We start from the raw sequence: 27,438 nt of genomic DNA, 5'->3' as shown, positions 1-27,438 counted from the left end.
GAAACTGGAAAATTTCCCCACCGAAATTTATAAATGATGATTGATTAAAGGATCACAGAACAAGAAAAGATGGAGAAAATTTCCTACACAGCGTATTCATAGTGGACAGACAAAGCTGAAAATATGCAGGGACCCAAGGGGATCTACTTCTAGTCATGTAGAAAGTCACATGTACATAAATGATACTTTACAGCTATCCCATTTATAAGGATAAAAGTAGGGTCCAGCCATATCAATGTTCACAAAATTCAAGCATACCATGCTTATCAAGGCATGATTTCAACTAAAGGCCAGTCTTTGCAAGAGGTTCAAAACTGAACACGACTCAATACATATGAATGTCAGCAGGTTACTTGATAGTGATGTAGCGGTTTGTTCCATGTCTTGCCCAGTATTCCTTGAGATCCAATGGTATAGATAAATCATGGCCTTCAGACACCAACCTACTGAGAAGTCTTGTAAAGACACTTCCGCTCATCTTTCGTCCTCCAATCCGGGCATGGCGCTTGTTTGGAAGCTGTGGTAGCGGATACATAGACAATGTTGTGGTACAACAAGATGACTGCCATCCGCCATTCCCCCATTTGTAGCACTGTCGTGGTACACCAGTACATGTGCAAACTGGGACCAGCATGATAGTTTCATCAAATGCAACCAGATTCACGCCAACATCCTGCCTATCCCATTCAGATCTGATCTTTGTCCCTTCAGAAGAAGCCTGCCTATTTAAATCCTCTCCCATTTTCTTTACTTTGCAGGGTGGCTTTGATGCCTTAGAATTAATTACCTTGTTCTCCTTTGATCTCTTTGATTGATGAGAATTGACAGCTTCAGAAGGTATAACAGTCACTGGGGAGGCATCTCTTATTATCATATCCTTTGTGTTGTATGCAGCTTCAGTCATGTTAGATAGATGGTTAGAAGAATGGTGCATCCGTTTCGATCCACATTGAATTCCACCGCCAAATGGGAAGTTGACAGAATTATTCCGACTCTGAAGGGCAGCGAGGGCATTATCTCGTTCCAAAAGGGCATTATCCCTCTGAGCAAGTGCTTCATCCCTCTGCCGAATGGCTGCATCTCGAGCAGCCAAGGCTTCATTCTTTTCAGATATAGCAGCCTCTAGTTCAATTTCTAGAATGGCAGCCTGCCTTTCAGCCATAATGGACCTAATCTTCTTATTCATAACTAGTGCATTCGGCTCTTTTACTTGATGCTGGGAATCAGTATTCCACTGCACATGCAAAATCCAATCCAATTAATGAATCAAGTGACCAGTAGTACAAATCTAAACAAACAGAAAGCCCACTAAATCTGTGCATTCTATTTACCAGGGAATGTGCTCCTCTATAGTATTCCATCTTATGCCTGCCATTTTCGTGTTGGCGGCCATCATCCATTTTTCATCCAGAGGATTTTGAAACAGATGTGGTAGTTGGAGTGAAGAAGTCTTGGGGTTTAATTAATCAACAATCTCTAGATGAAAGGCAAATTCTGTTAACAAACAAGAAAAGCAGAAGTTTGGCATTAGGTCAATAAGCAAAAAAAAAAAAGAGCGAGAAATTTACAACTAAACTCGTGTAGAAACATCCAGCATGTAATGCTCCAAAACATCATTCTAATACAATTTATAAGGAATCTAGGAATTTTTTTATGACTCTGTTGGTAGTTCTTTATTTTATCTTATGCACTACATACAGAAGCAGACACGAGGACACAATTTATTGGACAAAAACTTAAGTGTTATAGCATTTATCGGCTCCAACAATGAACTATGTTCAATCTTTCCTAATTCCACTTTATCAGCTATAGCATTTATATGGTGAAATTTAAGAAGATAGACTGTGAAAGACTTTATTTCTGTTGCTAATAGGTAAAATTCATATAAGCTATATACATTCTAGCATAACAATTTGACTTTATCACTGATCAGATATCACAAATCTAAAACTCTTTAATTGAATGTTTGATACTTAAAAAAGGACCAGTTCAGCTTGAAAAGAAATAATTTTGTCAAATCCATACCTCCTGAACACTATCCTCCTGAACATTAGGAAACAGGCCATGCCCAAAAATCTAAAACTGTCAGACTCTAAAACTCCAACAGATTTGTGTGTGTTATGCACTTAAAAACATTTTAGTATAAACAAAAACTACCAATGAGAAAGTTACTGATAACAATTACAATAACATCCATTACAATACCATTTTTAAAACTTCACACATAACCTCAAGTTGCACAATGAGGAAAGAAAGACTTATAACCACCAAGCAGGTATTACTGCTCTCAGTATAGCTACCCGGAGTGAAGTAAATTTCCTCTATAATATACAGTACAATCAAGAACAGAGGCAACTTATAAGTTGCACATGGGAAAGAAAGGCGAAAGCTAATAAGCAAAGACCTAATTGTTTCACAAGCAATGGGAAAATGGCCATTTTCTCACTGCAAATGCCAGAAACAAACAGGCTATAAAATGGCAATCCGTACATCAAGATGCAATGGTAATAAAGCTAATGAATGCTCTTGTCCACCAAACTTAAGTAATCATATCCAAAGCACATAGTTCTTAATTTCTCACTACATGTCCCCTATTTCTCACAGAATATACAAGTTAATAACTGATATCATAGGCATCTCAAAAACATGTTACATGGGCTATAATTATACCAAAAACATGACTATTATTTTAATCTTCAAACAAAAAGATATGATCTCCAACTGTCTATGGATAAATATCATGACAAAAATATTTAACAGAGAACAAGAACATCATTAAACATAAATCCCTCAAAACTTACCAAGCAAAAGATGTTTCAATGTCACTGCCAAATCCCTCCCAATAATATTTCCTTAACATGAATCATACTGTATTGAAAGGAAGCAGACAGTGACAAAAAAAATTGAACCTTAGCTAATTGACTATTTTAATTTATCATAATTATGGATAGTTACAGAGAGCAAATACTACATAGATCTGGACTATCAACTACTGGCCGATCCCGAGATAGTAATATGGCAAAGAATAAGTTTTTATAAAAAAAAAAAAACTTCAATTCAAGAGCAAGAGAGCCTTGAACAGTTCCCAAAAAGGGAGGGAGAGAGAGAGAGACAAAGAAACGACCAATAAAGTCTAAAAGCAGAAGAAACCACCAAACACAATATTCGATCCATAATTCCATATTACTACGGCTAAGTGAAAATGCAACACTCCCAGTTAAAGAAAGAACCAAAGGTCCAAAACGACAGATATAATTTATAACTCATTGCTCAGATCACAGACAGCATGTTTTACATTTAAATACTAAAAAACAGAAACAAATGAATGGCATTCACCACTCTAAACTTTCCCCAAAGGTAAATAAGAAAAGCACACTATGTAACCTTTTTTTGTTTCCTTTTCACACGAATGTGACCAAACACACTTGTGATCACATCATTGTGCTAAAACCTGAAGTCAATCTCTAAAACCTTCTCCCATTTGACCAGTACTGTTCACAACACTCAATCCACGAACACATGACAAAAAATTAAAACAAAAAGCTTCTTTTTTCAATCTCCCAATTCAGGAATTTCTACACAGAAGCTAAAAGCAAACATGCAATGCAAAGACGAAAAGAAAATCCAAAGGGGGGTGCGGCGAAATTAAGTGAGAATTACGGAATTGCAGTGTGCAACGAATCCCATAGTGAATTTGAGAATACCAAAAAAGTAGCACTGAAAAGAGTGAAAAGTTGCAGTAAAAGGTTAGGGACATTGCCTTACCTAGAAAGCTTCAGAAATTGAAAAAGGTAATTGGTACGGAGGGAGAAGGAGGAGGGAGAGAGAGAGTAAAATGTGGAATGAGAGAGAAAACTTAGAGCTAGAATGGAATCGAAGGGAAAGAAGAGAGAGAAATGTGAAGGAGAATAAGAAGATACCTGCAAGGTTCAACGAAACCGTCGTTCGTTTGACACTGCTCTGCTAGCGTTGCGTTGCGTTGCGTTTCACTCTTCTTCTTCACCTTTTACCACTCCGTCTCATGTTTCTTTTTCATCACTAATTAATAATTTCCTTTTTCTTTTTGTTAAGATAACTTGCTTATGTAAGGATGGTGATTAAAAAATAAATAAACTATGTTTCTTATCCTTAATTTTGGGGGTGTATATTTTTTTACCCTAATAAAAAAATTATTTCTTTGATTTATAAAGCTTTTTTTCATTAGCCACTTACTAACAGAATGTTATTAAGCATAGCTACCTACAACATTGTGTCACATGGCATTTATTTTTTATTTTTTATTTGCAAGGTCTGCAAGATAGAAAAAAAAAAGTCCAAAATCTATTTTTCCTCATTTCATCTCCCCCTCTAGTTGCTCAATGTCCATCCTCCTTCCAATTGCTTCCTTCTAGAAAATTAAAACATGTCATGCCTAATCAAAGAGAATGTCAAGCAAGAGAGAGAAAAAAAGAAAAGGGAAGAAAAAGTGGCGGAGAGACAGTATGTAATATGTAGCTGTAGAATTTTTTTTCTTTTACAGTATTTTCCATTGATAGATCGAGAGAGGAAGTTAAGGATTGTCAATTTTTTCGTTGTCAGTACTTTAATGTAAGATGGATAGAATCCACAAGCATGCTATGTGGCTTGAGAATGTATTGCAATGGATGAATTTGTTGTAGTTTTGATGGGTATTACAAAATACAAATTCTCATATTGTTTATGATAGTTTTGGTTCACTAAAAACCTACCAAGCCTATTTGTCGTAGTATTTTTTAAATTTTTTTTACATGTAAAATACATATAAAAGGAAAAAATGGATCACAATGACCCGGTATAAAATGAACTATTTTTATTTTGTGTCTTTGATTTATATATGGGTCAACGATTTACTGGTTCAATTTATTTTATCACTCATAATTTGTTAATAATCTCTAAACTATTTCAAGAACAAACCAATTTTCAATCTACTATAAAGCAACAACAATAATAGAATTTGTGTTAATAAAATAACTAACAAAATACAGAAAATTTTAAGTAATTAATGTAAAATTATAACTTATTTATTATTTTTAAAATTTGCAATTATTTTATTTATGAGTTCATTCTTCTTTAATTTATGTTCTAGAGCTCGATGATAAATTATTAGACAAACTTTAAAAAGACTTGTGTGCTCTACAAAACAATAAAATTAGTCTTAAACATAGATATATCGATTTACCCTCAATAGTAAATATATGTAAACATAAAAAATCCATCATTATTTAGCAACTATCTTTTTCTTAATTTAACAACTTCTAATTTGAGATTAATGAATAACTTCAAACCATACATGGAGTTACACAACTCAGAATTCCTTACTCAACAAAGCACAAATAATCAAATTTTATTTTAACAAAATTGAAAACATACAATCACCCTAACATATGTCCTTGTTAATCAAACCCTAAACATGTCTTTAATTTTTGAAAAACTATTCATGGTACTTAAATTAATTGACACTCATTTTTTATAAGAAAAAAAAAAAAAGAGTATGTTACTATGTTTATCCATGATCTCTTTTTTTTCCCCACAATTTGTTTCCTAATTTAAATAAAGAATAAATGGAAGTACCACTAACAGGTTCGGTCGAAAACGTGGTGGTTCTGTCGACAATGTGGTGTGCATCATGAGCTTCTATTAGTTAAGAGTTACACTAGACATGAACATATCCTTATATCCAAAAAAGGGTTACAATTAGTACACACTACATCTTCAAGACGCACAATCACTCACTCTACATTCTTCTATTTCCTCTATCCCTAATTTCCCAATTCGTCCCTAATTCTGCATTTTGCAGACACTTAATTACCCGCAATGGCAGAGATTCAGCCGCCGGAGGGCCAAATAAACGGTGCCGTGGGAACCCTAATTCTTCACTCCTCGGAGCCTTCCATCGGATCGAAGCGGCAGCGGCGGCCGAGCGTCCGATTGGGCGACATCGGCGGCGACCAGCCCTACGATCCCCACGCCCGCCGCAACCCGAAGCCGTGGAAACTCGCCTTCGACAGTCACCACCACCACCACCACCACCACCGCAGCAAGGACAAGGACCCAGGTAAACCCTCCAAGACTCGTCCTTTAACGAACCTGAGCGAGTTTAACGAAACCCTAGAACCTTGCAACGACCGAGAACCGGGGAACATCGACACCGTCGCAATTGGCAGCTGGAAGGTCAAGGAGTCCAAGAAGAGAGGCTCCGTCGCCACCAAGAGGGTCAGATCGAATTGGGTTTTGCGAATCGACGATGGCGGTGGCGACAACGGTGGCGACGAGGGAGAGGGAGAGAAGTATAATAACGGGGAAGAAGATGGGGATGACGATGATGGGTATCGGGAATTTGAGGTAGAGAATTCGGAGAGCCCTTTGAAGGAGCAAAGCCCTATTCATAGTATGGAGAATTTGGGGGTTGATGGGCATAGGAGGGTTTTTAAGGGTAGGGAAAGGGAACAGCATCATGATGGGGTTGAGCTATCTGCACCGTCTGATACTGATGTGAGGGATTGGAAGTGTGGGGATAGGAACAATGAGAATGGTGGTGGGAGGGTTAGGGGTGTTGAAGATGGGGTTAGGGTTTGGCTTAATGGATTGGGGTTAGGTCGCTATGCGCCTGTGTTTGAAGTGCATGAGGTGGATGATGAGGTTTTGCCCATGTTGACTCTAGAGGATCTCAAGGATATGGGGATTAGTGCTGTTGGGTCAAGGAGAAAAATGTACACTGCCATTCAGAAGCTTGGAAAGGGCTTCTCCTGAGCTGAGCTTGTTTTTGGTGATGCTGCCAGAGGCCGGATGTAGATTCTCAGCTTTAGCGAATTATTCAGATGCGTGTGTTTGAGCTCAACTGAACTGAACTGAGTTTTAGTATGTTCTTTCATGACTCTTTTTTTGTTTAGGGTTGGAAACGTTAGGACCTCACATGTTATTATTTAAGAAACAAATATCCTTCTTGAAATCCAGTGCAAGTAAATATAACTCAGCGAATTTTGTTGGAGCTATTCATTGAATTGTTTATTTTTCCTGAAGCAATTCTAGTTGTTGTATTTCTCTGATGACTTGGATGGGCGATGCCAAGGAAAAATAGACATGGTATGGTATAGCTTGTTTGGAAAGTTTTTTCCTCAAAAGAAAAGGGACATGCTGTTTAATTTCCTCATTCTGTCTATTGGGATGATAACTATAATTTTTTCTGGTCTTCTTGCAAAGTTCTTGTTTAGACCTTGTTTACCAAAGTTGTGTAGGCTAAAACAAGCAGCATTTTGTTTGCGTCAATACTTGTGTTGTGTTGCTTTTTTACATTTAGTGATATGGTCATAAAGTAACAATTGTTAATTGGTTTAGTCTACATTACACAGCTTTTGTAAATGTTGTCTATGGAAATGTCTTAGTTATGTGGGTACTAGGATGTAGTGTTTTTTGATGTGTTACAATGCCCAGAGAACTGATATTTTCCTCCAAAATTTAGCATATTTCATTTGGGTGCCAATGTGCTATTATTGAGGTAAATTAATTATTACAATTTTTAGCACATCTATTTTGTAGATATGATCGCCAACTGGTTTGGTTTTATCTGATTATCATGGTATTTTATGATGTTGATTTATTCTGAATTTCATTGTTGCTTGCTATTAATTCTTTTGGAAACATCTGTTTCTCTAGCCGCGTTCAACACCTAGCAGCAGGATGGATTCAAGTTTGCGATATGATGTAAATTATGATGTAAATTCTGTCCGTGTTTGGAATTTGGTGTCTGACTGTTCAACAATGTTTTATATTTTAATCAGGATTGTTGGAATTGGCTGAGCTAGTGTTTAGTTACTGTGTTTTGTTGTTGCCTCTAAAGCTTCTCTTTTCTTGGGTGGATGTGCTATGGTTTATGAGAACACACTTGCAGTTACTTTTTTACATAGCTGGAGTGTGACTTTGATGGTGGTCAGTATTGCTGTTTGGCAGAAACAATATAAAGCATGTAATGCTGCCATAGAATTATTTGTCTTGTATTATCTAGTGATGGAGGCACCATCTAAAAGTGGCAAATTTAGTTGTTCTTAGTGGAGCATGAGTGAGTGTATCTTACTATTGGTTGATGCTCCTTGAAATTTGAGTGCATTTCTACTGCGTTTTCTGCTATATCTATCTTTGGATTAACATATTTGAAATCAATTATTTTAACAAGGTGGATCAATTTGATAAAAGATGAATGAAAGTAGAAGGAAGCTCCATTGAGAGAATGAATATTTGCCAAAAGAATAACATGTCTTGTACTTGATTATATTTAAGAATAAAAGGCCTTGACAAAACATACCGTATGACACTTCTGCGAAGATGTGTGGGACTCCTACTGATGGGACCAAAGTATTTTGACTGTTGTTCTTGCTAGGAGATTAACTGATTAATAGAGGTAAGGAATCGAAGATTGTGTTTGATGATTGCATTGCATCCATGGAGAGCAAACGTCTTATAAAGAGATGGAAATTATATGATAGTGATTGTGAGTTACTTAGTAGTAGTATGAGTCATGTATCAAATTGCCACTATCAATTTTCACCGTGAATTATTAATTTATGTACACCTTTTAGCTAGCAGAGGTACGTACGGACCGCATGTTTGGTTGTGTGTATGCTGCCGTCACTGTTGAAATCACTATTGTCATGATATGTTCTTGCTGTTGTTCAGATCAGTGGTTCAAGCCATCAAATGAAACAAGTTTTCTAATCACTAGATTACAACTATTGTAACCAGCTTGGAGACAAGGATCAGAAGTACAGTCCAAGTGGAGGAGTGCAATTCAATTCACTTGACCATTCCATTCCAAATTCTAAACAAGATTCAAACAGATTTGTTATCCGGTCATCCATCTTGTGTGAAATATTGCTTGATTATAATAAAGGCTAGCTACTATAGCAGTACATATATAACCAATTATCATCAGTATGGCCTTAATTTGTAGTGGGAATGGAATAGTAATGGGTAAGTGTTAATTTATTGACAACTGAATCAATTTTATCACAGGTAATAAAGATTAAAATGAAAGTTCAAGTGTCGAATTATTAAGATGAGAAGAAAGACATAAAGAATTAGAAGTCTAAAATTTAGAGTAAGGCAAAGAGAAAAATAATAGAAAAAAATAAAGAACAATTTAATGCAATAGATGAAATTGAAATATTATAATGTTAGGGTTTAATATACCAAAATTACTTATAATGTAATGTAGGAGATTTTCTCTAATTTATAAAATTCTTGTTTTCATTTGCATCTACTGAATTATTCTATTTCTGTTTCTCGCACGAAAGACCTAGTTTATTTATTATTTTTTCTCAATTTTTTTTGCAGAGATAAAATACCAAATTGCATTAAGATAAGAGATGCAAAAATTCTTAGGCAAAATAAAAATTAATCTATTTCTAGCAATGAATTTATTCAGATATCATTTCCTAGTTTTTTAGAAAATAATCATTTTTCAATGCATTACCCTCTAAACATTATATGGATAATCAGACCATAATAACAATAATAACAGGTAAGTAAAGAGAAGAATAATAGAACAAAATAATATTAATTAGATAATAGACAGAGAATTACATTACAAGAGTTTGACCTTCAGACTCCCAACAATGGGGTTTAGTCTCTCATAGTCATGAGAGACTTTACATTTCAAGAGTTAATAGGGATGGAAGAAGGAGCTGGATGACTAATAATAAGAAAAAAGGAAATGAGTAAGGAGAGAGGGTTTCCCCTAAGAGAGAAGGTGTTATTTTCTTCTGCTTCCTGTTACTTTTATAAGCACGAGGTAGCTTACATTTTATGTTGACTTCGCGCTAAGTGTGCTTTGGGCTTTCATTGTGGGCCTTCTCGCGCTAAGCCTCCTGACTTATGCCCTGAGTGAGACTTCGCGTTAAACGAGAGTTACGCATTGAACGAGACTTCGCGCTGAGCCTGAATTGTATGCTGAGCGAGCTGTCTAATCCTTTCAACTCTTCTTCAATGTTTTTTCTTCCTCATTTTTCATCAATTTTCCTCTAAAATACTTTAATTCTTTTTCTTTTGACTTTTACTAATAAAAAATTACACAGATGTTAATTTTTTTGTTATTCTATTAAAAATAATAATAAAGTGAAGAAATTATTATCATTATTTAAAAAATGACTATTAATTTAGTTCAAATTTCATAATTATCAATAAAAAATCCGTGGATGAATTCATATTGATACAAGTAAAATTATTCATTCTCGTATGCTATGAATATTTATACACTCATTCAGATTTATTATTCACCTTTACCAAATAAAAAAAGATTTATTATTCACCTTTTTTACCGTACATAAAGAATAAATGGTTCCACTTCATGTCATCCAATGAACAAGCATGTGGTTGAAGATGAACTTAATGCCAGAAAAATAGATAAGAAAAAAAAATACCAGATCACCAGTACCATCATTGTGACGTTTAAATAATAAGTTATAATTCAGCCTTGTTTCCATAAAAATAAAAAATAAAAAGTTGATTACGTCAACTTTTAATGGCAGATAAAATTTGTTATGCAGCTGGTGGTGATATTAAATTTCCCTCAAGATGGCCAGGACATAATGCCATTCGAATATATAATGTCACCAAGCCATAATACTAGTCTTTATTTTTCTCCACACATCATTTCATTAGCTTATATTTTCATTGGCTTGGAGGTGAAAGGAGAAGAGAAGGGAAGAGAGTTTTACTAATAAAAATTAACAAACTAACATTGATTAATAAAAAAAATTAATTTATATTTTTCATATACCAAATGTCACTTTTTACATTTTTATGTTACTTTGCAATTGACACAAATTGTCTTCATTTAAGAAGCTCGAACACCGCAAAAATAGATTTAAAGGGAAAAAAAAACAAGAACCATACAACTTACAATATGTGGGGCTTGCCTTAAAAAAATGTGGGGTTAGTTTCCTATTTGGTAGTCTATCTTCGATATGGTGAGACCTTCATGAATTTCAATCAATAATATAAAAAAATATTTAAAAAAAGTATTATAGAAAAATGAAAGGTGTTGTTAATACTTCTAAAAAAGAGATGATGGATCTTGATTAGTAATATTGATAAGAAAAATTATGTATGGACATTCCATACTATTTAACACTTAGAGAGAAAGGGATAAAGAGAGAGAAATGTAAAATATAATACTATTTATATACAAAAAGAAAGATACAGATAAATAAAGAATACATACATGATTGTCAATGTATAAATAAATGACTTTTTTCTGGATCCTAAAAGCAAAATGTTAAGAATGATTTACTCAAAGAATACCACTCAAAACTCAAAAGACACTACCTGGAGTTGCCACATATCATAGAGTGTATATATGTATGTGATAGCAAACACAGTACATTCACCAGCTAGCAGTGGTTTAAATTTTCCTTAAATGATAAACAATTTAACCTGCGTATTGTAAGAGTGAAGAAGGTCTAACAAGTAAGACAAGAGGCATGCAAATAGCCGAGGAAGCTTGCCAATTTACCAAACAAGGGTCTTCATATGAGACAAATTAATTAAATAAAGTCCCGTAGAATGGAATAGTTAGGCAAGTCCATCCTTGGCTACCAGACATGACTCTTGTCTACATGCAAGACCCTTTCTCTCAATTTGATGACTTCTGATTTATCTATGTTATGTTAACACCCAATGACAAACCTCCTATTTATACCCGACACCTCACACTTCAAATGGTAGTCATAATGTGACACAAACATATATATGTACATTAACTCGGTGGCATAATGCTACATATATTCCTTGTTATCAATTAAATGTGTTATTACTTAGTCTCATCCATGACTTCTCCTTGCACATCAAACTTTTATCCAATGAACTATGGCGAAAGCCAGAGATAGAGATAGAAGAATATGTTCCAAAAAGTCAAAAACTAGCTAGGAGGGACCAAGCTGCTCATACATATCGTGGCAGGGGTGGAAAAGGCAGAATTGTCTGCAGGTACTACCACAGTTTGGATGTTGATAAACCAACTTGCATTGATATTCTTTGCGTTCTGACATTCCATTTCATTTCTAAGTTCTCACCGCAATTATAAAATTGATTTGATGGTAAAAAGATACGAAAAAGATCCTAAGTTTTAAAAAATTAATAATTAACAACTGTCATTTGTGGATAGAAAAAAAATCTAATGCTTCTACTCATCGTAATAACAAATATTCACCTTTGGCATTTTTTTTCAGCAAAGTAGAAAGGCGTCATTCTTTATCTGTAATATAATTAAATGGAATCTACCAAAATTATATAAAGGAACAAGCTCCAACAAACTTTTTATTTATAGATAACTATAAATTTCAGTTTAATTGAGAAATGATGATAAAGTGTGTGCCATATATGTTCACTTTAATTCATACCCTGTCATTTGCAAGAAAATTTTAATATCCTTTAATAAGTTCACAGTCAAACGGTGATTGGGATCTTGAGCTTTATTTTCCTTCAGCTTTATGAGCTCTTAGTATTCTAATTTTTTTTAACTATACTACAATGTTCTGGAAATCCATATACATCCATATTAAAGACAAAAGGATTGGTGGATTACCAAAACAACTGGGAAGTAATCAGTCAAGTGATCAAATTGGTTTATAGCTTTACAATTCGGGTAGAAAAAAACAAAACACAAGATTTTTCGTCTCAATTTCATAGTTGACTTCACTCCCTTTATTCCTTTATTATGAGGTAAAAGAAACTCCTTACATAAAACAAAAAAGAATTAGAGAATCAATTTAATCGAGTTGACTTCAAAATTGTGGTCACGCAAATAAATTTTCAGCTGTACCATTGCAAGCATATAGCCCTAATTAGCAATATATGCATTATTCCAATCTAGCTTCCCCGTCAAGTTAAGAGAGTATATCTATGTCTTCACGTGCATTCAACTTTCTAACATTTTTAATTACGATAAAATGAAAAAGAAAATTGAAGTCAATTTTGTTTCTGTTGCAGGCAAATAATATAGAGCGGTTCCTTCTGCTTTTAGTCCTCTAGACTACTTCCTTCCCACAACAAGTATTGTTCTTTCTAGCTCAAAGGCATATCCTATGAACTATACTACTGAGCCCTGGCCCTTTAAGTTCTCAATCTTCCTTAGAGTAACTTCCCGAGTTTTCTATATCATTCTAAATAATTTATTCTTATTATTAATCTTTCTAATCATATAGTGTAATATAACATATTTTTCGTTTTCTAGACTAGTTCTTGACACGAATCATTTTAGTTTTTTTTATTAGCTAATCTTCAAATTTCACCTGTTCGATTTTGCACCATATATTTTGCCACCATAATTAAGTAAAATTATACTATGATTTGTATATAATAGCATTATTTTTTTTCGAAAGTATATAATAACATTCTTTTAATTATTTAATTATTTTAAAATTTTAATTGTTTAAATAAATTCTTAGTAGTCAAAGTTACTCAACCAGCAATCACATGGATCAACTGGTGTGAAATTATTTCAATCTAACTAGAAGTATCAGGTTTAAATCATGAGTACACACTTGCGTTAAATACTTAAAAAATGAGTTTTATTTTTTATAGGATACTTGGTTTGAATATGATTGTCTTAAGTGAAGAATACTTGTAATTTCTAAAAAAAAAAAAAAGTCAAAGTTACTAAAAAAGAAACCTTACCTTGTTAATGCATAATGTTCTATAGTTTTAACTCTTTTTTATGTAAGCTATTTGAGTTTTAACTTGACTTAAAAACGACAATTTGTTGTCAATTTATATAATGATAGAAAGGATTCAATTTACAAGGTTAATTCGATTCAATGAGCCTACTGTCTACAGCCCAACCTGATTAATAGGCCTTATATCCCAACAAAATTTATGAAACATGGCCTGGCCCATTGAAAACCCAACTAAGAAATACTTGCCGGGTACTGGGCATTTTGGCTTTTGTTTGCATTCTACTCTTTTGTTTCATGACAAAAAGGAAAAGAATTATGGAAGCATTAAAAAGAAAATGTCCATGCATCAAGCAACAAAATAATTATTTTATTCAAGTTGTATACCATATAATTATTTTTATGCTCAATTTTTGTCGTTGAAAATTAAGAAATTGCTGTCGTCGTTCTTCTCATATTGTATTTGAAATATGTATGATATTTCTTTTTGATAATATGTTTTGAAATATAGTAATTTTCTCCTTTTTAGGGGTGTTCTTGGTAAATTTGACACCTTTAAATTGAGGGAAATGCTGTACTAATAAAATCAACTATTAATATTATAACCGACTTCGGAGTTTATGTATGTACTAGATTTTTATCATAATTTTAATTATTAGTTTTTTTTATTAATGATTATAAATCACTTTATTCGATCTTTAAAATATTCTTTCTCGCTTCCTAACCGGAAGACATAGCAGGTGGCTATTTAATATTTAATATGCAAAGTAAGATTTTTCATAGGTAGCATATATATGAAATGAAATTAAGAAAGATATAACAAGGACAAGAGGAGTTCAAGAGGATCAAGGAACTGAAGAGGAGAAAAGCAAGTGGTAAGTGCACTGTTGGGACAGCCCATGTCCAAAGTGTTACAAATCAACGGCAATTTCTATTTCAATATTTCTTCTTCGTCAAAGATAAAAGGGACAGGGCAATTATATGGTAAGGGATCATACCTAAGTGGGCTCCGTATCACACAGGGCATGGGTTCCTTCCTATGCGTAGAACTTTGGGACTCGTTTTATCAAGAGGAATAGGAATTAAGAATGTTCACGATTCAGTTTGAATTAGTTTTTAACTAAAAATTCATTTGAACTGCAAATAAAAATAATATGTAGTTTGATGTGAAAACACACATTATAGGTTAGAAAGTCAGATTGGACTTAATTCAATTTTATAAAATTGACTTGCGAAGAATTGTTTTACATTTATATTTATTTCGATATTATTCAATCCGTGTAATAAAAGCTGGTGTGAAACAATCAAACAAAAAGCTGCACCAAAAATAATGCAAATGTTATTACATGCAAGTACTCATTTGTTCTTTTCCCCTCTTGATACAGATATATTTACAAAATTTGTCAGAATCAAACTGCAACTGTGCCGACCATGTTTTTTTTAGCACAATCATATAGTTCAAGCAGCCGGAGACACATCCCAGAGTTTTTCTTTCTTCTTTTTTTAGCCATATTTCTTGCAATCTGTCACGTTATTTTCGTATCATAATTCATAACGAACCCCCTACATACCCGCCAAATAGTCTTCTATTTAAAGAGGTTCTGAAAAACAAAATAATTGTATTTTCTTTATTATGGTCATTCTTTTTCCGAATTTGATTTTCCATTATTTCAATTATATAATTTTGGTCTATTCGATAATTTAACATCAAATATTTATTGGAATCTTTTTTAAATGACAACAACAATGTTTAAATCTATAACTCTGCAAATTATTTAAATCTAGTTATCTTTAACACAGAAATGTTGAGTTATTACTCTATTGTATATAATCAAGATTGAACATAAATATTATTATTTGAATTTATTTTTTGGCAAAAATAATTTTTAATTAGGTTTCACTTATCTTTTAATTAAATTTTGAATTAGTCAAGATTTTTTTATAAATTTAAAGGTTAAGGAAAAAATAATTACTCCATTGCAGTAATATTTATATAAGTATTAAATATCAAGTTTACAAATAAACCAATTAAAATTGCACCATTCAAATAGCAAATGATCAAATTTGTAAAAAAAAACTAAATTCCACAAAATAGAAATAATGAAAAATACTATTTAAAGAAGAAGAAAAACCTCGAACACGCATGCCCTAATTAAAATGAAATATTAACAAACCAATAATAATTACTGCTACTTTCTGCTGAGCAAAGTTGTTGCATCATTGTCACACACCTACTTCCATCTCGAGCAAATTAATAGACGCAATTGGATGCAAAGAACACCCGACAAACCATGTATTCCGCCAATTAGATCCTTAATGCCGGATCAATCTTTACCAAATTACACTATCACTTCACAGACTACAAATTAAAGCATGACACTTATGCATGATGTTACAAATTATTATAGTAATATGGCTTTATACTTATAATTAGCATCAAATAAGATTGATCTATCGGTGATGAGTTTTTTTATTAAAAATCTCAATTCACGCTAATTACGTCAAAATCATACTCTAGCTTTTTGAGGACCCATGAAAAGATTTCATTTCAGACTTCATTCAATTTTGGAAATTAATCATGCATTCATGCTGTTTAGCTAGGAGGGCTGGACCGAACCCAAGATATCGGTGTATCCATACATGGATATGTGACATATGTCGGCATAGTAATAAGGACAAACAAGCTGATTAAGCTTATGATATATAAGTCTCATCATGTCATTTAAGTGTTTTTATTAAACAACACCTGGATCTAATAGTTCCATTATAGTAGATATTTCCTCCGAATTGAATTATGCAAAAAAAATTAATGTGTTCAGTTAAAATATAAGTAATTTTTTATTAACTATCACCTATTTAATGATGTATTTCTAAAATATTTTAAATTTAATTGGTGTTTTATTTTGAACATTTTTTTCTTATTTTATCCTATGTAATTAATGTAGAGGGTATTTTAGGAAGCGAATTAACTTTTTTATTGAGACAAACAAAATTAAATGAAGTTAACTATTCTCTGTTCCAAAATATATGATGTTTTTTAGAAAAATTATTCCAAAATATATTATTTTGCAAAATTAATGTTACATTCATTACTTTTTCCCTAGACTATTCTTAATAAATATTTAGTGGGAATAATACATAAGAAGAGTAAATGAATCATTAATTAGAGAGATATATAAAAGATATATTAAAAAGTTATCTAATATTTTCTTTAAAATTTAATAAATTAATTGTATTGCTTAATACATGTACAAAAACTTTAAACATCATATATTCTGAATAGGGTAATTAATTTTTTTTATGGGTATGATTCAGATTTTTTTATATTTCAATCCGGATGGAGTATGTGCTTTATTGCTTTTAATGGTAAATATTATTGCTTCCTAGTCCCTACGACCCTAAATACCAAATTAACCTACTTTTCAATTATTTAATTAGCTATATATAACCCCCAACCCACTGCCATAGATGCTAGTGTGTTTTAAGGCATGCATGTAGATTCTATATTTCCAAGTCAAAGAAGCACACATTGACTAAAAACGACTTTGGAAATCACTGAAGCTATAGTATATATGAAGCCTGCATCTTTTTCCCACCAAAGAAAAAGCTAGGAGAGCTACCAAGTACCAAACAATAACATGCAAGGATGATTAAGGCATAAACTTAATTATAAAGTAGTAATGATGATTCAGCCTTTAAGATGTGACGTCTCACAAAAGGGTGTCATATGAAATGGAAGGGAAGACTCTAGGAATATGTACGTGGCCACCTTCAAATTGGAGGAAAGTCACATACAATTGGTAGGCTATATATGTGGTGCAAGGTTATAGTCTTGTAGATCGATATTGAAAGCCTCGTGTATGTGATGATGATGAAGTGAAACTGGGAATCTATATGTCTTTCTTCTAAAAACAAAATCAGAGATAGTACTGTTTCACCAGCCTTTAACTGGTTTCACCATGTGCGGGAGAAAGTTTGACACGCGTGAAAATTAAAGGTTGCTTTATTATGTATATATAGTTGCAAAAAAGTCAGGTAGGGTTTGGATGCTGACTTGTCATAGGTTGTACGCGCACACAATTAATAGATGTGTCAATTTTATTTTAACTCCATCCGCTGTGACATTGGTTTGATCGGGTCGGGAGACATTTCTAGTGTTTGTTTCACAGCAAAACTACATTTGTTTCTGTCACATCACAAATTGATAAAAAGATTCCTTTTGAAGAGAGGTTCCTTTTCTTTTCCCTCTATTAATTTTTACACCATAAACTAATTAACAAGTCTACTCAAGAAATGTTAGCTTATATGTATTAATATTGTTGCTCATAGCACCAAAAAAAAATATTGTTGCTCATTTAATGAAAGTTCAAATCCAAAATATTGGTATAGATGGAATGATGCATATGATCGGTGAGGAGAAAGCAAAATGTGAGTGGACAAATACAAAACACAAACTCCACATAGAATATCTATACATATCCTCGGGGATAGCTCAAAGTAGGGTTAGTCGAACCGTGAGGGAAATCTAAAGTAATTTTTTTAAAAATATTTTAAATGTGAGTTATATTTGACTTTTTTTATTAACATTTGTCTTTCTATCAAAATATAAGAACTTTTGTTTAATAGAAAATAATCACAAATATTTTTTTTTTGGACATAAAATTTAAACTTTCGTTGTTTTATCATTAAGTCGGTCATGATAACTTAAAGGAAAAAAAATCATTTAGTCGCTAGTAGAGATGAAATAATTTCATCCTTTTATACTACAAATATTCACGTTGCTTGAGAAATGAAATCTAACCCTAACTTTTAGGGTTTCACTTTGTATTTATTTATACGAGGAAACGTCTTGGCCATGCATAAATGTCTTTTTTTTTCGTTGCGTAAGTTGTTTGCCTGGCCCACCGCTAGCGTTTGTCACATAACTGGAGAATAGCACTTTTGTAAAGAAAGACACAATTAGGGGCAACTATTATTGTCTCATATCCCTCATGCTTTACCATTTTCGAAAGCAAACAGAGCAAACAGTGTTATAAAGGAAGTCGGGAAGAAGATAGGATCACTGTCCATTGCATTATTACATAATAATTAGTAGGTAGGTATTCTGAATAAATATAAGTAAATAATAATTAATAGTGGTCAGGAAAAAATAATGCAATTAATAGAAGATTTTTGTTTGTGATAAAAATATATATAGGTGTTTAACTATTTTTAGTTTTAAATTGTGTGTGTGTGGGTATATATATATATATCGAAAACTAGCAAATATTTCACGAATATTGTGTTGACGTGTTATCTTAACTACGTAAAATTATTTTAATAATTTGTTATAAGCAATGGGTAACAATTAGGTTGGGGGAGATAGGCAACTCTGTATTTAAAAACTGCAAACTATTGCTTTTTAATTAGGCTTTTGCACTAGATAGCTACATGCCATGGTTGGGATTTTTAAGTTTGTATCCTTATGTTTTGCTACCATTGGTGCCTTTATTATAAAAGTTTATTTCACTGATTAAAAATAATAGGTTGGGGGTTCTTCAATATTGTATGATTTTTTTTTAATTTAGGTTTATCAACCTAAATTTAATGACCAATATATCTTGAGATACTAATATTTGATTAAAAAGTTACCTTCTCCTAATAAATATTTTTGTATACGCACAAATTCAATATCAAACATTTGACCAAATACTTAAGGAAATAATTTTTTTAATTCTTAAAAGTTATAGATCCATGACAAATTCATACACTTTATTCAATCAACTGAACTATCATATCATATATCATATTGATATCCTATGAAATGGTATGGTTAACCATTCTCTTGACAAAGTGGCAATGACAAATTAACTATAAAAAAAATATCGAAAACAAAAAAAGGACCATTACAAAAAAAAGGACCATTATTAACTATATCATATTGATATCCTATGAAATGTTATGTATGTGTGTGGCAAATACTTGAATTAAGTGGTTAAAGTGACAGAAATGAAAACAAAAAAAAAATACTTGAATTGGTTCAATAACATTTGGTACTCATTTACAAATTATTGATTAATATATAAAAAAAATAATTTGAAATATATAAGATGAATTGGATGGTAAAGGAGAGTGGAAGATGGAAAAGATTGTGAGTTCAATCCCTTCTACTAACATAAATAACATTTATTAATAAAAAAAAAATTAACTGGCATACACATCATCATATTAAATTCAATCCCTGGGTTCTATAAGAATCAAATTAAATTTAAAATGATTAATTATCATATAAAGACTACTCACGATTTTATAATAACAGATAATTTAGATGAAATTGGACAAAATACATTGTAAATATATAAATTAGATTGAAAAAAAATTTCATGTAAGATTTTAGTTCGAAAAATCTAAAGAAGGACCATTAAGTTTTACAATATCGAAAACAAAATATGTGACAATAAACTGATTGAGCAGTAAAATTAAAGTAGGGATGTGTTTGCTTATAGGGACAACACAACAACTTTCGATTTTTTTCTTCTTAACAAACAGTGACATCTTTACTGATAAAGACACCACAAAGAACTTGCCTTCACCTGTCCCAAAATAAAGTAACATTTATTTAAGAAACTTCTCAAATGAATTGTTTTTCTCCATTTATTTTTCTTCTATTTCAATTGTATAATTCTTATAAATAGTAAGTTACAACAAAAATAATAACAATCATTTTGAGCTAAAAAAACAAGGTTACATTATAAGAAACTCTTGGACATAACTCAAGCCATGTAATTATTATCGTGAGAAAAAATTAATAGTGAAGTAATTAATAATTATCAGAGTAGTGTTTTACATTAATCCCTTTAATAAGAGAAATATATATATCGTTGATGTATGAGAGGCTTTCTAATTAAAGTAAACAATTATGTATTCTTATATATTTACCCATGAGTTGCTTCAACAAAGGAGAAAACTCCCATGTGATCACGAATTACCAATTGTATGATTTGATTAGTTAATATATTTATGTTTTTTTTTTCTAACTACGTGTTAGCGTGGCTTTGTGACTAGACCATAGGTTGTAGTACCTAGGATCTGTCTAGTGTCGGAAATCAAACGTCCCAAATTACTAAATTGGAAAAGACCATAATAATGCCAAAACTCAAAAGATTCTGCAAATATAGATGAAGTGAACTACACCAAAAAAATGGCTTGTCTTGTCAATAGCTGATGAGTAGCATCAGCCTTTCATTTCTCAATAACGGTGAAATTAACTGTATCAACAGAATAACTGCCACCACAAGAATCATTTTTCTTTAACATATAATTTTATAATTTAATTAATAATTACATGACATAATTTTCAAGTCTGTAGGATTGACACAGTCTCTTGGAATTTGTGCATCATCTATATGTATGACTTGGACAGGAACGGAACAACGGATCTAGCAAAAGATATGGTCTTATTTGGTCGGCACTTTGTGTTGTGTTCTTCATCCATCAATTTTACTGCACTTTATTCATCGTGTTCAAAGGCCTCTTCAATTTGGGGGACAGGGAACCAAACCAAACCACGAATTTCCCTCAAAATGATGATACTGTGATACCAATCGTAGCTTTGGTATTTGGTGCTCATGCATGTAAGATTTTTTTTCCAACTGAGATACTGGTACTTGTTTGGAATTTCCCAACCTAACTAAAAACAATAGTTCCTTAAAAAGGATATATTAAAATAAAAGGGTCAGGACTACTTAAGAAACAAATCATGAGTATAGATGGACTAATTAGCCTTTAAAAAAATGGATTAATTACAAGGCATGAGTTCGGAGCTTACAGCATACTATGTTTGTAGACTTGAAAGGCTATTTGAATATGATATTAATCAATTGAAAGAACCCGAATTATTGCCGAATCTATATGGATGAAGAAACTTTTGTCGTTGGTCTTCTACGTCCCAAAACTGACCACCGTTATCCTGAAAATTATGTTTGTGTCAGAATATAGGAAAAGAAGAAAAGAGAAAAGCCTCTCTCTCTCTCTTTCTCATTTATTCTTTGGTCATTTTTCATAATCTTTTAATTATCTAATACTAGTATGTTTGGATAAGAAAAAAATAAACACAAATAATAATATATTTATTTTATTTGGTTGAAGAAAAATAAACTTGATTTTTAAAAATAAAATTTAATTTTTTCTTTCTATTTATTTTTACTCCAATTTAAATTTCCGTTTTGGTTCTCCTTCCCTCATTTTCTTTCCATCTACTAAAAATTTAAGTTGTTAGCTGAAAAGCACCTTAATTATGTATTTATCTTGAATTGAAATTTGACATTTATAAAACTTCCAATACAAATATTTTACATTTTCGGAATCGATTCTACAATAAATATAATTTACTTTAAAAAATTTAAAACTTTTAGATATTATGATAAATAAGAATTGATTCTATGACCAATAAAATTTAAAAAACGTGTCTATATTTACATTAAAAATAATTTTAGTTTACCATTTACATAAATTAAGATTATTTGTTGTAGATTTGCTTCTTTTTTTTTTTTGACAGAAAGATTGTAGATTTGCTTTTAGAATATTACCCTTAAACACAAGTAATTTTTTTTAATAAAACCAAAATTTAAACCAATAAAGAAGTGGTTTCATTAATTTAACATACCTCAAAGATATTTGGTCTATGGCCTTGAAGAAAAAGTGAGGATGAATAATCCAAAAGATAGCCATCATTATTAGCTGTGGGGAAGCTATTGGTAGTGGTGGTCGGGGTGGTAATTGTGTCAGCAAAAGCAATGGCCTGGTGGGGTCTGAATTGTGCTACACATGGTAGTGGTGATGGTGATGCTATATTACTCAATTTCTGAAATTCAGTGGGAAAAAGTTTCATCATTAGGCTTATTTGAGAAAACTATATATATATATGTTTATGTATCAATAGCACACGAAAAATTTTGTGTTCTATTTTCTCACCTGATCGGGTCTAACCATGAGGGTGTCTAAGTCCATGGCCGAGTCAAAGAACATGGGATTCACGGATGCAAGTTTCATTGACAAGAACTGCAGAGAATCGTTGGTTTAGGCATTGTAGGTAATGAACAATGTGGAATAACTTAAAAACAAAAAAAAAACTACATATTGTGGTGCCACTAGCTACCTCCACTTGATTCTGTAAGGACTGAACATAATTGATTATTTCGTCCAACACAAGGGCCTTTCCGGTTACCTAAAAATATTTATGAAGCAAATCAAATGTAGCTGTCAAGAAGGGGTGATAGAAACAAATAACTGTCTCAAGGAAGATATATATATATATATATATATATATATATATATATATATATATATATATATATATATATATATAATTCAAACATAAAAGAATAAAGAAGTGAAACTTCACCTTATCACAGCCTGGCACAAGTCGCTGCAACGTCGTCATCCTTTTACTTATTTTCTCTCTTCTCACCTGAAACAAACCATTTTTTTTTATTTGCAACATTCACAATGAGACATGATTGTTTTGGGGCATTAAGGGACTTCTGGTATATATCCAACTAGTCACCTAACATTCATACACATATATATTCAATTCACATATGAGAGATAATTTCTAGTTGTTGTTATTGTACCCTTTCAGCAAGGCTGTGGCTATCGGTTGCTTGACCCCTTCTTGCTCTAACGTGGATATACCCAGTTGGAGGATCTTCAGCACCTATTTTCTTGTCCTTCGTCACTTCTTTTGGCTTCTTTTGTTTCTTCTTTCCCCCTTCTGTTGACTCCTGTAATAATTTATAAAGTAATTAGGCACCAACTTTTTACATTATTAATAAAATGAGTGCTAACAATCTACCAACGTAACACTCCTTCTAATAAACTTTATATTATTAGCTAAAGTTTATAAAAATTATAGAATCATATTTCGTTAAGCTAAACTATGGAAAATAGTTTAAAAAGAATGTGTTGCTGATATTTCTAAATTACTAATCACCTCCTCTCTCTCTCGTGATATTTTAAAATATATTATAACTTATTTCTTATAATAAATAACGGAAGTAGTATTGTGTTTAACATTGTAGTGTATGAAAGAAGGAAAAAAAAAAGGACTGGTTTAAAAAGTTTACCTTTGATAAAGGGTCACTCGAGGAAGATCCATTTCTTGCTCTTCTCTTCTTCTCCATGCGGGTCACCACCTTCTGAGTGACCTGTTCACCTTTTTCAAGCTTGTCCACTACCATGGAAGTCTCAGGACTATGGTTTTTTACCACAGAAAGTTCAATGTCACTGATGGTAACCTTGGAGCTTTGTTCAAAACAGCTTGTTTCCTTATTATCAGTGACACTATAAGACGTTTCCTGAATATTATTATTGTGAAGATAATGAGGAGAAGGAAGAAAGTTACTAGAAGTGTTTATAATGGGAGGAGTAATTGAGAAGCATGCGGAGTCAACCACAAAGGAATGGTAGTATTGGGATGAAAAAGCTGCCATTTGATGATGAGAGAGAAAACTTGGGGTTTGAAAAAATCAAAGATTGTGAGGAAAGTGATGATACTCAAAGGTATGCAGATGTTTCAGTAGTTTTGGACTCAGCAAAAGTTGCTCTCTGCAAAACTTTCAGAGGTCAGGTCTATATATAAAGATCTTTGCCTCATCAATTGCTGAAAATCTTTATGCAGTAACTCATTCCCATGCAGAGACAGTACATTTGACCGGTCTAATCTCATCAACTTAATTTTATTTTCTATAACTGTCATCAACTCAAACTTTTTCTCTAACGTGATTGTCAATAAATGAGACCTAAAATAAAATTTAATAAAGACTTTTTATACTTCAAATAAGAAAGTTATTTATTGGGTTTTTTTTTGTCTATTCTACTTTTAAAAATAATAATAATAATAATAATAATTTATTAATAGATTTAAAGTTTAAAATTGTCTTGTTCTAGATAAATCCTGTACGTATAATAAGGGAAAATTTATATTTAATTTTCACTTTGGATCAATTTATCCTTTAACTTTTATAAGTTAAACATTACTCTATTTTCATATCATTTTCTTATAATTTTTTTTATTTCATCTCTGGCTAACATGATTCGCATCCTTTTCATATATTATCATATTTACCTATATTTTAACTTTTATATTTTTTATAAATAATAATTTTTTAATATATATTAAGAAAATAATATAAAAATGTGTATAGAGTATATTAAAAAGAAGTATAAACTATTTATTTTAAACAATAAATATTAAATAATTTTAATGTTTGATATAATGAATAATTTTAATAAAAATTATTTTCATTTCTTTAACGAATGTTATAAAGTACGTAGTTGTTAACATTTGTCAAACCATAAAATAATTTTTTTAGTTGCTCGATGTATGACTTTTGTTTGACTTACTAATACTATTAGAGACAGTAGTTACACTAATTTTTGCCGTAAAGTGCACAGAAAGTTGTGCCAGAAAAAATTAAAATTTATATTGAACATAGATTGTGCTGTACACATACTTGTAAATTGTCCTTGCCCATAAAATCAGGGGGTTTATTTAAAGGAAAATTCGCCTAGTAGAATAGTACGAAATAAAGGTGTACCTAGCTAGATGAGATATATACTTCCCAGAGTTTATTTTGGTTTGGGTCATACATAGAGTCCAGTCACATTAGAAAATTTAAATTTGTCTGCCAAGCCTCATGTATATAATAATATAATTAATGGACAAATAAATTATAAATATTTTAACCGCACGTCCCTTTGCGCATTTCAGCACAAAATTAACCAAACATAGGCTATGTGAGTTAATGTTTGTTTGCATGCGTGTCCATCACATTGGACATGCTTCATCCTTGAAGCTGCTCAACTTCCTTCCACATAAATCTAGAATTAAACCAGAATTCTGAGACGACGTGGTTAGAGAAATGCAAAATCAAACACTCACTTAATTAAGGATTTTGTTTTATTCCAAATAAAGTTCACACAAAAAAGTTAATGAAAAAATACAAATATAAAAAAAACCTGTGCATCATTTGTTTATGATATGTTGAGTTTGTTTATGGTATGCCTGGTTCACGTAAAAAAGGTGAAAGAAAGAATAAATAAATAAAAAAGAAAAATAAATTAATTAGCGAAGTCTATATATATAAAAATTCTTTTATCGGAAGGAAGATAAAAAGCTTGAACTTTTTGTGATTTGTGAATACTCACCATTTCACGTCTTAAAATGATAAATCCAAAAAAATCACAACAATTTATTATAATTTTTTTATATAATAAGTTTTCTTTAAAATATAATCTTTATAAAAATGATAACATTACCAATTCTTTTTAGCTGTATAAAATAACAACAACAACTTGATGTTGTTCATTTTAACAGAGTTACTTATTTAAGCAATTAATGTTGCTTAGCAGTTTCTTAATAATAAAAAATATTGTTTTAATGAATAATTTTGATTTGACCAATTGAAGCAATTCATGTTAAAAAAAAAAGAGTAAAAGTTCTTACGCATTATGTGGTGTGTAGGATTCACAAAAACTCATTTAAGTACGTAATTCGGCATTGTAGATGTTGTCAAAGTGTTTGAAAATAGAGCCAAAAATTCACACTTGCTAGTTTCTAATGTAGTGTCTATGGTTTTGAGATGTGTTTGGATTGTTATGGAAAAGGAGGATATATATGTTAGGAATTTTATAATTATTAATTAATTAATATGGATTGGATATTATATTATAATATTTATATTAATTATTTACATTTAGATGAATGATATAATTCAATGATTTAATTAGACTGTTAACAAAAAATAGATATAAGTTTGATGAGTAGAAAACAGTTTAACTTGGAATCTTAATAGGTTAAAACTAAGATATGGTTATGATCCTAATACACCAAATCAACAAATTGTCTTATTTCTCTTCATCTTAAGAAAAATTGAAAATAAAGAAAAAGGTGATTTAATTGAAGAAAATTATTAAATTAATTGTTCCTAGCGTTTTGTAAGATTTCTTGGGTGTTGATTAAATTCTCTATTTTCGATAATATACTCGTGAAAATAAACAGGAAAGTGTGGGGTCGTAATTAAAAGCGATTCATAAAAAAATTTAATAAAAACGTACGTACAGTATATAGAAGGGTCGCACTCAATTGCTTGAAAACAACAGGGTCAGCAAATCAGATTTTATAATGAAAAATTATATGGCTTTTTTTCCTTTTGTTTTTAAGTGCCAAAAAAAACATTATAAAAAAAATACTCCTATAATATAATTAATGACACATTAAACAAAAATGTAATTAACAAGGAAAACTAATTAGAAATTTGTATACAAAAAAAAACTTTGGGAAAATTAATTAATTTGTCAAAGTCCAAACGAATTAATATATTAGAAAATCGTATATAATTAAGCAGAAAAACTTAGAATAATTAACTAAATAAATTGGACATAAACTTTAAATAGGCATATTTAATGTAACAGGTGAATGATTTATTTTTCGATACATTAGTTAAAAACATATATAGCATTAGTTATATGTACGCGTATATAACTTATATATTTCTTTGATATATATAAAAAAAATTAAGTTTAAATTTGACATATTATTAATGTAAATATTTTATTTAATTTTAATATGTTGTATAATAATAAATTTAAATTTTATATTTAAGATAACTTTTAATTAATTTATAATATAAATGTTATTTTTCATTTTTTATAAGTGAAGGAGAGATACAAAAGAGATACCTTATAAGGTCTTAAAAACGACACACGAGCTTCATAT

General features: G+C 31.3%; 3 protein-coding genes across 6 annotated transcripts; 1 reads left to right on the top strand and 2 right to left on the bottom strand.

The window, feature by feature from the left end:
* LOC114413325 (protein BASIC PENTACYSTEINE4-like) lies at positions 1–4,028 on the bottom strand. Of its 3 annotated transcripts, XM_028377660.1 has the most exons (4): positions 3,921–4,028; positions 3,661–3,717; positions 1,332–1,494; positions 1–1,234 (listed from the first exon to the last, which is right to left on the bottom strand). In XM_028377660.1, exons 3-4 carry the CDS (start codon positions 1,398–1,400, stop codon positions 350–352), a joined length of 954 nt encoding a protein of 317 aa, XP_028233461.1. In that variant the 5' UTR covers positions 1,401–1,494; positions 3,661–3,717; positions 3,921–4,028; the 3' UTR covers positions 1–349. The 3 variants fall into 3 exon arrangements, with proteins under 3 accessions (XP_028233461.1, XP_028233459.1, XP_028233460.1); XM_028377658.1 differs by lacking the exon at positions 3,661–3,717; XM_028377659.1 differs by lacking the exons at positions 3,661–3,717; positions 3,921–4,028 and adding an exon at positions 3,766–3,887.
* A 1,562-nt stretch (positions 4,029–5,590) lies between these two features.
* LOC114413322 lies at positions 5,591–8,943 on the top strand. Its single transcript, XM_028377656.1, has 2 exons — positions 5,591–8,413; positions 8,689–8,943. Exon 1 carries the CDS (start codon positions 5,833–5,835, stop codon positions 6,766–6,768), a length of 936 nt encoding a protein of 311 aa, XP_028233457.1. The 5' UTR covers positions 5,591–5,832; the 3' UTR covers positions 6,769–8,413; positions 8,689–8,943.
* An 11,924-nt stretch (positions 8,944–20,867) lies between these two features.
* Positions 20,868–24,318, bottom strand: LOC114413321 (transcription factor bHLH137-like). Of its 2 annotated transcripts, none has more exons than XM_028377655.1 (8): positions 23,786–24,318; positions 23,294–23,443; positions 23,065–23,130; positions 22,819–22,887; positions 22,635–22,721; positions 22,327–22,524; positions 21,490–21,630; positions 20,868–21,351 (listed from the first exon to the last, which is right to left on the bottom strand). In XM_028377655.1, the coding sequence occupies exons 1-7, from the start codon at positions 24,149–24,151 to the stop codon at positions 21,538–21,540; spliced, it is 1,029 nt and encodes a 342-aa protein (XP_028233456.1). In that variant the 5' UTR covers positions 24,152–24,318; the 3' UTR covers positions 20,868–21,351; positions 21,490–21,537. The 2 variants fall into 2 exon arrangements, with proteins under 2 accessions (XP_028233456.1, XP_028233455.1); XM_028377654.1 differs by having other exon boundaries at positions 20,868–21,367; positions 23,786–24,312.
* Between the last annotated feature and the right edge of the window lie 3,120 nt (positions 24,319–27,438).

Source organism: Glycine soja, chromosome 5 (assembly GCF_004193775.1).
Source record: "Glycine soja cultivar W05 chromosome 5, ASM419377v2, whole genome shotgun sequence".
NCBI lineage: Eukaryota > Viridiplantae > Streptophyta > Magnoliopsida > Fabales > Fabaceae > Glycine > Glycine soja.
This window is presented reverse-complemented; position numbering and strand designations above follow the sequence as displayed.

Bases quoted from the DNA above. Each gene is read 5' to 3' on its own strand.
- LOC114413322 (XM_028377656.1), top strand. From the start codon at position 5,833: ATGGCAGAGATTCAGCCGCCGGAGGGCCAAATAAACGGTGCCGTGGGA.
- LOC114413325 (XM_028377660.1), bottom strand. From the start codon at position 1,400: ATGGATGATGGCCGCCAACACGAAAATGGCAGGCATAAGATGGAATAC. The intron at 1,235-1,331 runs GTAAATAGAATG...TTGCATGTGCAG, and splicing joins ATAGAGGAGCACATTCCCTG to TGGAATACTGATTCCCAGCA.
- LOC114413321 (XM_028377655.1), bottom strand. From the start codon at position 24,151: ATGGCAGCTTTTTCATCCCAATACTACCATTCCTTTGTGGTTGACTCC. The intron at 23,131-23,293 runs GTACAATAACAA...GGTTTGTTTCAG, and splicing joins GCCACAGCCTTGCTGAAAGG to GTGAGAAGAGAGAAAATAAG. The intron at 22,888-23,064 runs GTGAAGTTTCAC...AAATATTTTTAG, and splicing joins TTGTGCCAGGCTGTGATAAG to GTAACCGGAAAGGCCCTTGT.